Genomic DNA, 12,716 nt, shown 5'->3' with positions numbered 1-12,716 from the left:
AATTCTATCGTTAAATCCATACTAATATGATTGCGAAAGTGTGCCTGTCTGTCTGTCTGTTACCTCTTCATGCCCAAACCGGTAAATCGATTTTGCTGAAAATTGGTATGGGATACTTTTTATCCTAAAAGATGAAAGGACATAGGATATTTAAAAATGTACGGTTCCTGTGCGAAAAACTAATTTTGGCGCAACGAAGTTGCGGGCGTCATTAAGTTAAAAATAGTTATTTGTTCTTTGTCACAAAAAATTGCAAAATTAACTAAAAACCTAGGAGAAGGTATGGCCAAAATGCGTGGTTTGAAAGGCCTGATCTCAGAACAGGAAAACAGCGAACTGTTAAGGCTTTGTCCACGTTTATATCATGATCAAGTATCATATCTCCGTCGAAGCGTATCATGATCGCTAGTGTGGACGCAAAATGATCGCTAGTGGGCCTGATTGACGTACAAACTTAAAGCACGCGGGTTTTAAGTTCGCGAACTTACTCGGCTCGACGTCGGTGACACACGAGAATAACTCACACTGGATTACTATACCCCCAGGCTCGCGGCTCGCGGCTCGCGGCCTGCGGCTCTTTGTTGACACACATACGAATAAGATCGTCGAGCCATAAGTCCGCGTACTTACTCGCACGTCTGTCACCCCTTTCAGAGGTAGGTAGCTTAATGGTTTTTTTTCCAAATCTTCTGTAAATTGAATCACAATGAAATACTTATTCCTGACATTATAATATTAAGATAAACAAGTTTTTATACCAGATTTTCCCAGCACTGCATTCATACAATTTCCCAACATATTCCCAGCTGCATACAAAAGCATCCCTGGCATACCAACTTTCAATTAACTCACTTAGATGTGGACAGTAAAGTTTTAGTGGATGCTTTCAAAATAATAGAAACGCGTATGAAAAATTTCCAGCTTTTTAGTACAAACTAGTTAATCAAACAGTTTTGCTTTTTCTAAAAGAAATAAAATTATTAAACAAGAATTATTGCTAACTAGATGACGCCCGCGAAGTATGAATTTCATAAATAAGATTATTCTACACAAGATGACACTCTTTAATTATCGCACGGGAACCGTACATTTTTCGGGATAAAAAGTATAGCTACTTCCTTTCCCGGAACTCAAAGTATCTCCGAACCCAGCAAAATTGATTCAGCGGTTTGGGCGTAAACGGGTAACAGAAAGACAGACGGACACACCTTCGCAGTAATATTAGTTTCGATATGGATTAACATGAAAGTAAAAATCCATCCATAAATTTTTATTAACAAAAAGGATGAAAGTGCTTCGGCATCCCAATACGATCTGTATCTCCTCAAACGATATACCTAAGTTTTTCCCCATTGTCCTTAATTGGAAGTAATTTTGTATTCCAATTTTATTATTCAAATCCATTGAAATCTGCATCTATTATGCTCGGTGAGGAACGAGGGATAAATAAGGCCAATATTTTTCTCATCAGCGTCCCTTCTCCGTGATTTATCTCAGCCTACCCGGACTAGTTAACCTAAATTCGAATGCATATTCACTTTATGTCGGCATAGCGCGCCGAGGCACCGGCTAACGCGTCGGCCAACGCGTTCGCCTATATTATGTAGATAATATAGGCGAACGCGTTGGCCGACGCGTTGGCCGGTGCCTCGGCGCGCTGGCCCAATGTGTAGAACGGGCGCGTTGGCGGTAGGTATTTCGCCTGTTCTACACATTGGGCCAGCGCGCCCGCCAACGCGTCGGCCAACGCGTTCGCCGTAGATATGTAGTGCCGACTTTAGGGTCAATGCCGACCGCAACGCGACGCGTAGATGCATTTCTAAATTTGTACTGAATTGACAGACTACAATTGCGTGAGACGTCTTGCAAATCAAATCCATACAAATTTAGAAAATATGCATCTACGTGTCGCGGCCTGAATTAACCCTCAGTGTCTAAACACACTATGCCGAAGTTCCGCGCCGGAATTTCCGCATGATTCCGCCTGCAATGTATTTTAAATTACCGATGACATTGCGATTATTCGCAAAAAAGTAGCGTCTACGCGTCAGCGCTTACGTGAAAGCAGCAACAGCATCCTGCAAATGATATATGCAAGATTTGACTGTCCCATTCAAGATAAATGGATGAAAATCCTAATGGGACTAAAAATAGGATAGGTTTTGTCATAATTTTAATGTGAACCGTAAAATGAATAACATTTAAATTGATTATTTGTATAATGTTCTGTTAATGTTTGGTAACGTAATGACTTAAAAAAATACTATGGATGTTAATCTGAAAATAAAATGATTATTATTATTATTATTGCTGACGTAATCATGCGGAATTTCCGTCGCGGAACTTCGGCCTAGTGTGTTTAGACACTTAATCACTTGTGTTAATTGAATACATGAGTAGATAAAGTGGGTAGGTAATATTTTACAACAGAAGAGCAATTGCTCATTTTTTCCTTATACAGTGTGTAACAAAAGTCCATACTAATATTATAAATGCCAAAGTGTGTCTGTCTGTCTGTCTGCCCGTCTGTCTGTCTGTCTGTCTGTCTGTCTGTCTGTCTGTCTGTCTGTCTGTCTGTCTGTTACCTCTTCACGCTCAAACCGCTGAGCCAATTTTGCTGAAATTTGGCATGAATATACCTTGAGTCCCGCGAAAGGACATATTATACTTTTTATCCCGGAAAAATGTACAGTTCCCGCGCGATAAGCGAATTTTGGCGCAACGTAGTGGCGGGCGTCATCTAGTAAGTGATAATACTTTAGGGTGTGTACGTGTTCCTTGTAGAGAGTTCACTGTGAAACTAGCAGCTCTGAAAGACGACATTTTTTTTTCACTTTTGTATCCAGGGCAAGGGCCCGAGCGTCACGAGTTTCCCCATACAAAAGTGAAAAAAATTTTTGGTCTTTCAGCTTCTTTGTTACACCCTGTATAATTTGAACAAACTTTGTAACCTTCATACTTTATCATCTAGCTAATATAGCTAGCTAGCTTTCCATAGAATCCACATTTTTTGATTTCAAATCATTTTTCCAGTCTAAAGCCTCTATTTATACAAAATATGCCATACATCAAGGATCGGACACCGGTGTCGGGACACATTGTATATTTCTGTTTACTAGAACTTTGGCCTGAAGTAATTGTGGGCGTTCAAACATTTTTCATAACTTTGTTAGAATCTAAATATTTTCCGTAATTCAAATTGAGTTACTCAATGTACCGTTTCAAAGACATCCATACTAATATTATAAATGCGAAAATGTGTCTGTCTGTCTATCTATCTGTCTGTCTGTCTGTCTGTTACCACTTTACGCCCAAACCGCTGAACTAATTTTGCTGAAATTTGGTATGGAGATACTTTAAGCCCCGGGAAAGGAAATAGGATACTTTTTATCCCGGAAAAATGTACGGTGCCCGCGCGATAAACGAATTGTGGCGGACGGAGTTATGGGCGTCATCTAGTTATGATATGAAAAAAAAAAACTAAAAAAAACTAAACCATAACTTAATAGGTACCTATCATTGAGAAAGAATTTACATTTTATTTCAAACAAGTGATGAAAATTCTTAAATGTTATCATATTTCTTTGTGAAGTAGGTTAGAACAACTGGTGATGGCGGGTATCAGACTCATGTTTTATACAGAACTTTATGCTGACTGCAGTCTACTGTTACTTTGACAGCTTGCCTCTTTGTTTGCAGCTCACTTTTAATGGTTCAAAGAAATATAAGCTGTTTGTACAAGTTTGTTCGATAAAGTGTACAAGTTTCTTCTATAATATTATATTTATATGATTCTGACCCTATTTTTAAGTGTTTTGTCGTAAAATCAATTATCTATTGGTAATTTTTCATCCAGTTTGAAGTACTGCGATAGCTTAAAATCTAGAAGTGGTGATCTTAACTTTATTTGAAACTAAACTAAAAACAGTTTTTCTTTCTTTGAATGCCAAACATCGACGTAACAATTTACGTTAGCCCCTAACTAGTTTAACCATCTTAATATGTAGATTCTATTTATATTATAAAGGGTCGACGATAATCTACTTAATGAAGTGGGGTGTAAGTGTATAGGGTCGGTCTTTAGAGAGATCCACCGGCCAATTAATGGGTTTATAGGCTTAGAGATCCTCAACAGATTATTGTATAAATGAAATGACTGGATGAAGCGGGTAACTAATATTTTACGACAATAGAGCAATCAAAATATTTTATAACTTACTTATACTTTGTAACTTACTAAATCATCAATGCTAATATATCTAGCCATACATCTATATTTTCTGATTTCAAATAATTTTCCCGGTCAGCCACCGTTTTTGCCAAAAAACGTCAGTTTTCAAATTGTTAGTTACTTACTTTACGTTGCCACAACTTGAATAATATTTTCGTTCGCTACAATTTGCGGATCTCGCAAGAATTTTCGAGTACAAAGTTTAACGGCTGAGCTCCGAGACATTAAGGTTGGGTGCACCAGAGGCATGGTTAAAGTTAAGGTTGAAGTAATGGTTATAGGTAAGGCTAAATTTAGCTTTAACTTTAGCTTTAACTTTAACCTTAACTTTGACCGGAGAAATTGACAGATGACAGCTGGTCCAACAAGGCTATAAATGAACGTGGGCAGGGGCGCTGCTGGTAAAGGAGAACTGTCAAAAATATGGCGTTTTTGTACGATGACAGCGTTAGTTCCTTTTTTCGCCACGTGCATTTAAAACCTCTACGGTTATGGTTAAATATGGCGTCTTGATGGCGTCCATTTTTAACTTTAACCACTTAGACGTGGGAGAGCCATGCTTCGGCACGAATGGGCCAGCTCGACCGTAGAAATACCACGTTCTCACAGAAAACCGCCGTGAAACAGCGCTTGCGCTGTGTTTCGCCGAGTGAGTGAGTTTACCGGAGGCCAAATTCCCTACGCTATTCCCTTGCCTACCCTCCCCTATTCCCCTTCGCTTCCCATCCCTACCCTCCCCTATTACCCTATTCCCTCTTAAAAGGCCGGCAACGCACCTGCAGCTCTTCTGATGCTGCGAGTTTCGATTTGCGACGGAAATTGCTTTCCATCAGGTGATCCGTTTGCTCGTTTGCCCCCTTATTTCATTAAAAAAAAATGTCATTTTGCATTGTATACTTAAAGTTATAGTTAAAGTTACAGTTATAGTTAAAGTTAGTTGGTGCAACCCAACCTAAAGGTCACACATTTATCAGCACACACGCGCCAAACGCGCCGCATTTTAGAATGATTTGTATATATAAAATCCATGCATTATCTGTTAAACCGTTCTTTAAAATAAAGGCGCCGCATTTCGTGTACTATGCGGTGCGTGCGATCAGCTATGTTTACCTTTATTTTAAAGAACGGTTTCACAGAATATAATGCATGGATTTTATATATGTATTAAAATCCTCATGAAATTAAAGTGAAATAATCACAAAATGTTTCTGAATGAGGCATTTAGTTTTGGATCTACGAACAATAAATACTATTGCCTATATAAAAATTCTAACAATTAATGGCTTCTCTTATACATTAAAATACATTTTTGTGTACTATAGCAAGGCTGGCGGACTTATTTTGAAACAAACGGTTGCTTGCAGCTATTAACCTTGAGTGTGCCAGGGACAGAACGCGTGACTGTGTTTTTTTATTAACAAAAACAATATGGAATCGAAGATAAAAAGTGACAAAATTAATAGAAATCTATCGTTCAAAACAATTTTTATGGGAACCAAAACACAGTGGCTGTCATGCCGCCGCCGGCCAAGAATCCGAATTGGAACATTTAGTATCTAAACACACCGTGCCGAAGATACGCAGCCGAAGTTCCGTCGCCGATATTACGTTCCGACTGGTAAGACACACGATAAGAGCCGAAATTACGCGGCGGAAATTCAGTTGCGTAACTTCGGAATTCAGTGTCTCGAAGGCCGCCGAATTGACGCCGAAAAAAAAACATTACCGCTGAGTCGCTGCCGAACTTACGCTCGATCGAAGTTCGGCTGTACGCTATGACGCGACGTAATTTCGGCATGGTGTTTCATTGGTAATTTGAAATACATTGCAGGCGCACTTACCGGACTTCGGCCGCGTATCTTCGGCATGGTGTGCTTAGACTCATTGGCTCAACTCCAGAGACTTAACTTGACCATTACATGAGAGGAATGTTTAATCATTTACTCGTAGAGGCCTTATTTTATCAATAGTTTCAGGATCAAATAAAGTGTGTAATAAATCACGTCGTAATACAAGATGAAGTCGCTTGCGGCTGTCTGTCCCTAATCCCTATACAGGGTGTAACAAAACTAAGTGATAATACTTTAGGGTGTGTATGTGTCTCTTGTCATAGAGATTACTGTAAATCTAGGTGTAAGTACTTACATACGGTTTTGCTCGATAGTCCAAATCGAGTAATAATTACTGTGTGGACCGCAAAACTAACAGCTCCTGATAGCTCGAAGGCTCGCATCGAGCCGCTCAAAGGATTGATGAAACCGGATCGAGCCGGATCGATGGAATGAAATATATCGATTTAGAATAAAACTATCGAGCAATGCAGTGAATGTGTGGACGAAAGCCCGTGCCGCGGGTTTTGCTCGACGTTATTGCGCGATTGAACAAAACCGTATGTGAGTACTTAGAATTACATCGCTAAAACTTTTATTTTTTAATTTAAATTTTTGCATGGGAAAATCGAAATCTTCCATAAAAAAAAAAAAAAAAAACAAAAGTAACTCTTTCAGCGTGCTACTTTCATAGAAAACTCTATAATTTATGGGACGGATATAAACTCTAAAACATTATCACCATGTGTACGGGTACCCGTACCTGATAATGATGATTGATTAATGATTATAGAAACAGCCGTAAAATGATACATGTTTATTGATACACTAACAAAGGTACAGTGATAATATAAGAAATGTTATAAGAGAATTGATATAAGAGTAATGATATAAGAGTAATGATAGCGTATTATAGCAGACACATTTTATATACACAAAGATAATGATGAGTATAGCAAAAATTAAAACATTACGAAATCGTTTAAATATTGAGATATTTACTAAATTGATAAACTAATTATTATGCTGACCTAGGAATGTGCGATGCTTGCATCGTACATATTCCTGGCCGCGAGATGAAGATTTAAAAAAATTCTTTCACGCCATAATGACTTTTAAATTTTTAAAACTATGCAAAGGATTAAGGAAAAGAAGGAGTAGCTGTTGCTTTTAATATTTTATATAAAAAGTAAATATTTTATATTATGTGTATACTATATAAATATATAGATAAAATAGTAAACTAGGCGGGTTAACTAGCTAATTAATAAGCGTATTGATTCACAGAGTTTCCGTTTATCTCGGATCTGCAAACTTATGCGGCTATCGGTCAACGTTGACCCGCGAATCGCTGACCAATATTGCGGCAAATTTCTGAATCCGGGTCTAACGAATGTAATTAATCAGACCGTAAATTCATAATTCGTCATCCCAACAACTCTGACCAAATTGGTAACATTGGCTACCTTTATGGCCGGTTTACATTATACCAATCCAGTGATCTAATCAAGCGCTGGAATAATGTAAGCGGGCACTGAAATGGAATTCAGTTCAAAAAGTGTAACTAGTCTCGTCTCTATAAAGAACCGTGAATGAGTACTTGCTCTCGACACGGCCCGAAGCTTAATAATTAACAAAGTTAATTATTAAGTAACGGATATATTTCAGATCTAAATTAGATGTTGTTCGGAAACAACATTAAATAGCTCCAACAATGCTCATCTCATCCTTCACAGTTTGAGTTGTCTCCGTCAATAAACGCGCAATTCGTAACTCGCATAAAATTTACGACTGTTTGGATACATTCAGGCCATCAACAGTTGAGCTAATAAAGATTCATTTGACTACGGACTCGGTTCCGCCTTGATAGAAAAGGCGCTGGGTACAGTAATTGAGTTTGTGAAATATGAGACAGACTTTCTATGAACGGGGAACTCAAAAAACATGCAGATTATGATTCTGATTGTGGCCAAGTGTCTTATAGATCCATTTTTCAGCAAAAGAAAAATTGGTGCAAAGAAATTTGCCAATATAACTCCAGTAGAAATGCGAAAGTATGGACAAACTGTGGAAATAAACTTAAGGTAGCGTTTCGATCTTTTTTCGTTCCCAAAAATTCAATTAAAATGCCACTTTATGACAGACTATAGTCCTAGAAATTCAAATAATATCCTACTCTATGACATATACTATAGTCTGTCATAAAGTGGCATTTTAATTGAATTTTTGTCGGTCGCGATTGGTCGCGGTAAAGATCGGAACGGCACCTTTAGTTTTTGTCCACAGTTTGTCTATACTTTCGCATTTCTACTGGTGGCCGTGCTAAGGCTACAGGCATTATTCTAAATCATAATCTGCATGCATTTCAGAGTTCAACTCCATTCGCAGAATGTGGTCCTACATCATATGCCAAAACAACGTTTGACGGTTCGGCTAGTATCATTATAACGTTAATCATCCATTCAATAATTTATATTTTAGCACAATGGCAACAACGGTTTCAGTTGAAATGTCAAAAAGGGATCGATGCAGCTAGGTATCGAAAATATGCGCCCTTACAGCGATAAGGTTTAAATGAAGAAGGCTATATTGACTACAGAAAAGCTTTGTCCGAAAATAATATATTTATTATAAAACGTTTTCGCAATATTGGAAATCCCAAAAAAGAACGCTAGCGACAAAGTTTTGTTATGTCATCTGTCTGCACCTATATTAGGAATGTTGATAGGATTTTTTTTATAAAAATTTTCGAGAATAGCACTGAAATGAACACCAATTATTGGAGACGTGAGTGGATCAACAGTCAACACGATAACTAACAGTAAAAAAATTGCCGTTTTTCTGCATAAATGTATGCTTTAGGCCCGGAAAATGATTTGAAGTACAAAAACTGTGCATTTTATCTGTAGCCAGATATATTAGCAATGTTTTTTTTTTTAGGGGAGGGTAGGGATGGGAAGAGAAGGGAATAGGGGAGGGAAGGAAAGGGAATAGGGTAGCGCAAGCGCTGTTTCACGCCGGTTTTCTGTGGGCCCGTGGTATTTCTCCGGTCGAGCCGACCCATTCGTGCCGAAGCATGGCTCTCCCACGTAAAAATCCCCAATAGAATTTTGAAAATATTTGGCACGCAAGTCAATTTAAAAAAGTGAATTACATTATTCTCGCTCGTTCTCGTGTCACGACCCTCGTCGAAAAACACAGCTCGTAATAAAATTTTATGTCCCTATTACATCGCAAGCTCAATACTTCACATTTCTCCTGTCAGACTATTCGGTAATAGGGGACTATATCGGCAATTTACAGTGACAGAAATACCACAGCTATTCCAATATTATTAGCTTTGAAATCTATTTTTAACCGACTCCAAAAAAGGATTTTCGACCCGTATGTATTTACATACATACGGTAAATATTACTATTTTCAGAACTGCCCAGTTTTCGTGACATTACAATATCAGCGTCTGAACAAATAGTGTTTTTCAAAAGTGTATAATATTATGTGGTTTGTGTTCGCATATCTCCGGAACTGTAAGACCGATTTAAGTGATTCTTTTTTATTGTACTAGGTATTGTTCAACTTAGGGAATATTGTAAGTTTCATTAAAATCGGTTCAGTAGTTTTTCAGACAGGGAATTTTAATTCTTATTTAATTACAATTTTGAAGTTGGTTTTATCTTTTTAAAATAGTATAGTTTAAAACATCTTTTAAACTATATCCCTTGTCAAAAAGATACAAGAAAATAGTATTTAAATCGCGTCGTTAAGATTTCAAATGTTTTCAATAACAGGGTAAACAGAAGTATCAATTCCGCGAACACTCTTAAGTAACGGACATTTTAAAAAACAAAAAACTACAAGCATACCTAAACAATCTGCAATTCTTGAACAGCGTGATGAATGCCTGTCTGAATTTCCTGTTCATGAAGCAGTACGTGATGGGGTTGCAGCACGAGGAGCAGTAGGCCAGAAGCTGCAACGAGACGATGCCTCTGGGGCCAATATACTGGTACAACTCTTCGGGGTAGAAGAGGTAAATCTGTAAAGAAAATATATATGATTGGAAATTATAATCTTATGAAAGTTAGCAGATGTCAATTAATACCTCGATCGTGGAAATCGCAGACACAATAGATTTTCAATTTTGCGCATTTGCGCATTTTAACTTCGATAAAACGAAATGTTTACATTACAAAATACTAATGTTTTGCCACGTAGAAAATACTACGTAGAAAATATATGGTTCGGGAAAATTGAAATGCAAATACTTGTGTTGGGAATAAAAGATATATTATGTTTATACTTTTCTACTCAAAAAAGACACGCTTATAGAATAAATTATTACTATTAGATATATATTGATTATTTTTAATGATTGAATTAACAACCGGGTCGATAGCTAAGGGATTTATAATCAAATGAACAATTAACGGTCGATGAAACAGACTTCGATAAATATGAAATGACAGCTTTAACTATTTTTTCGAATTGTAACAGAAGGATTTTTGAAAAACTAACCCTACAAAACAACGCAAAAGAGATCGAACGTTTAGATAACGTGAGCAGCTGTAAAAGCTTTTGAAAATCAAGGTTCAAAAAAAGAAAAGAGAGTGATGTGGTCGGTATTTGGAAAATCATTGTTTTATAGTAAAGCCTTTGTTTACGAAGGCTTTGTTTTGGCCCATCGATCACTTTGACGTGAGCGATAGTACCGGCAGCGAGAGGGTTGACCGAATGCAGATTACATTTACCTAATGTTTGCGTATATTAAAGTTTTTTATAGTGAATACTAAATAACTATAAAAATCTTAAACGTTTTGAACAGCAAATATAAAGTTTTATACGAGTCAATGTATTGTATTATATCACATGATTCGCATTTGCAAAAAAAGTCAAAGATTATTATTATTTGAAATTATTACTATTGCTAACCAATTTTTTCTTTGTTACAGTTTGGGCGGCGAGACGAAAATAAAATTCTACCCTCTATACCACTTGGCTCCACCGAGAGGATGGATGAATGATCCCAACGGTTTTTCAAGTTACAACAATTATTATCATCTATTTTATCAATATAACCCATTCAATAGCCACAATCCAGGCATCGTTCACTGGGGTCACGCCAGAAGTAAGGATTTTTTCCACTGGGAAGATCTTGGTATAGCTATGTCTCCTGATAAAGCCTACGATAAAGATGGAGTGTATAGTGGCAGTGCCATTGTTGAAAACAACAATATGTATTTATTCTACACAGGTAATGTTGATGTTTCCGCTAATCCTAACCATGTTCAATGCCAGGCTTTAGCCACCAGTGCTAATGGGATTAATTTCACCAAACATGAAAATAACCCACTAATAAAATCATCGTCTGATGTTCCCGATATACGAGATCCTAAAGTTTGGAAACATAATGGAACTTATTTTATGGTTCTAGGAAATTCTTTTAATAGCAATACACTTGGAAGAGTACTTCTGTACACTTCCGATGACAAAATTAATTGGAAGAATGTAGGTGTTTTGGCAGAATCGAATGGTGATCTGGGATATATGTGGGAGTGTCCTGATTTTTTTGAATTGAATGGTCTGTTTGTCTTGCTTTTTTCACCACAAGGCGTAAAGCCTCAAGGAGATAAATATAGAAACCTGTATCAAACTGGATATCTAGTAGGAAAATTTGACTATGTAACATACAAATTTACTATAGCTTATAAATTTAGAGAAATTGATAACGGACATGACTTTTATGCTACTCAAACGATGCTGAATAAGAAAGAAGAGAGAATTATGGTAGCGTGGTTTGATATGTGGGAAATGAACTATCCTGAACAAGATCAAGGATTTAATGGGCACATGACAATACCAAGAATACTGACACTGTCCCCTAGTGGTTTAATAATTCAAAAACCTGTTAGAGAGATTAAAAATGCTCGAGGTAAACTAATACACACTGGAAAAACAAATGGCAATACTACCATCAAACTGAATAATAATGCTGCAGAGATTACGGTCATTGCTACTGCAACAAAAGATTTCACTCTGTACATAGAAACACAGAAACTGATGAAACATGTTATTCTTACTTTTGACATAAGTAATGCAACAGTAACGCTGGATCGAGGAGGTAACGACGGCGTTAGAAGAACAACGTGGAAGCCTTCTGGATCTTCACTAAAATGGACAATTTATGTGGACTCCAGTTCTGTAGAACTATTTTGTGGTGAGGGAGAAGTGACTTTCTCGAGTAGGTTTTTCCCAGAAGGACAAGTTAGTGTCCGAGTGGGTGAAGACTGTCAAGCGGATTTGTTGAAGATATACAACATGAAACAAACTTTATATACCAAATCTGATTTTTTTCGATGTTCCTAATTTTTTTGATCTGATAATAAATTGGATGCTGTTAAGCATTAGTGTGTCATCCCACATCGGACTAGTTTTGAGTAATCGGCGTTTTAAGTTTTTTTGGAATAATCTTTATTTTCTGCTTATTTTAAGCAAAAAAATGTTATTGTGCGGTATCATTTTTTTTGTTGAAATGCGTAGATTATGATTATGAAAAAAGAAATTAATTTTACATTCGTTTTTAAGAGAAAAAGTATAAAAATGGTTAATGCTATATTGCTATAGGGCTTATTACATATAACATTAATGTCCTATTATA

General features: G+C 37.0%; 2 protein-coding genes across 2 annotated transcripts in view; one reads left to right on the top strand and one right to left on the bottom strand.

The window, feature by feature from the left end:
• Positions 1-12,490, top strand: part of LOC121728734 (sucrose-6-phosphate hydrolase-like) — a 67,057-nt gene extending 54,567 nt beyond the window's left edge. Inside the window, exon 2 of the mRNA XM_042116974.1 lies at positions 11,011-12,490. Coding sequence (XP_041972908.1) covers positions 11,011-12,424 — 1,414 coding nt within the window. The 3' untranslated portion in view covers positions 12,425-12,490. The remainder of the gene's footprint in view (positions 1-11,010) is intronic.
• LOC121728735 (cholecystokinin receptor type A-like) overlaps positions 1-12,716 on the bottom strand; it is a 79,953-nt gene that overhangs the window by 4,187 nt on the left and 63,050 nt on the right. Inside the window, exon 9 of the mRNA XM_042116975.1 lies at positions 9,925-10,097. Coding sequence (XP_041972909.1) covers positions 9,925-10,097 — 173 coding nt within the window. The remainder of the gene's footprint in view (positions 1-9,924; positions 10,098-12,716) is intronic.

This window comes from Aricia agestis, chromosome 7 (assembly GCF_905147365.1).
Source record: "Aricia agestis chromosome 7, ilAriAges1.1, whole genome shotgun sequence".
NCBI classification, from domain to species: Eukaryota; Metazoa; Arthropoda; class Insecta; order Lepidoptera; family Lycaenidae; genus Aricia; species Aricia agestis.
This window is presented reverse-complemented; position numbering and strand designations above follow the sequence as displayed.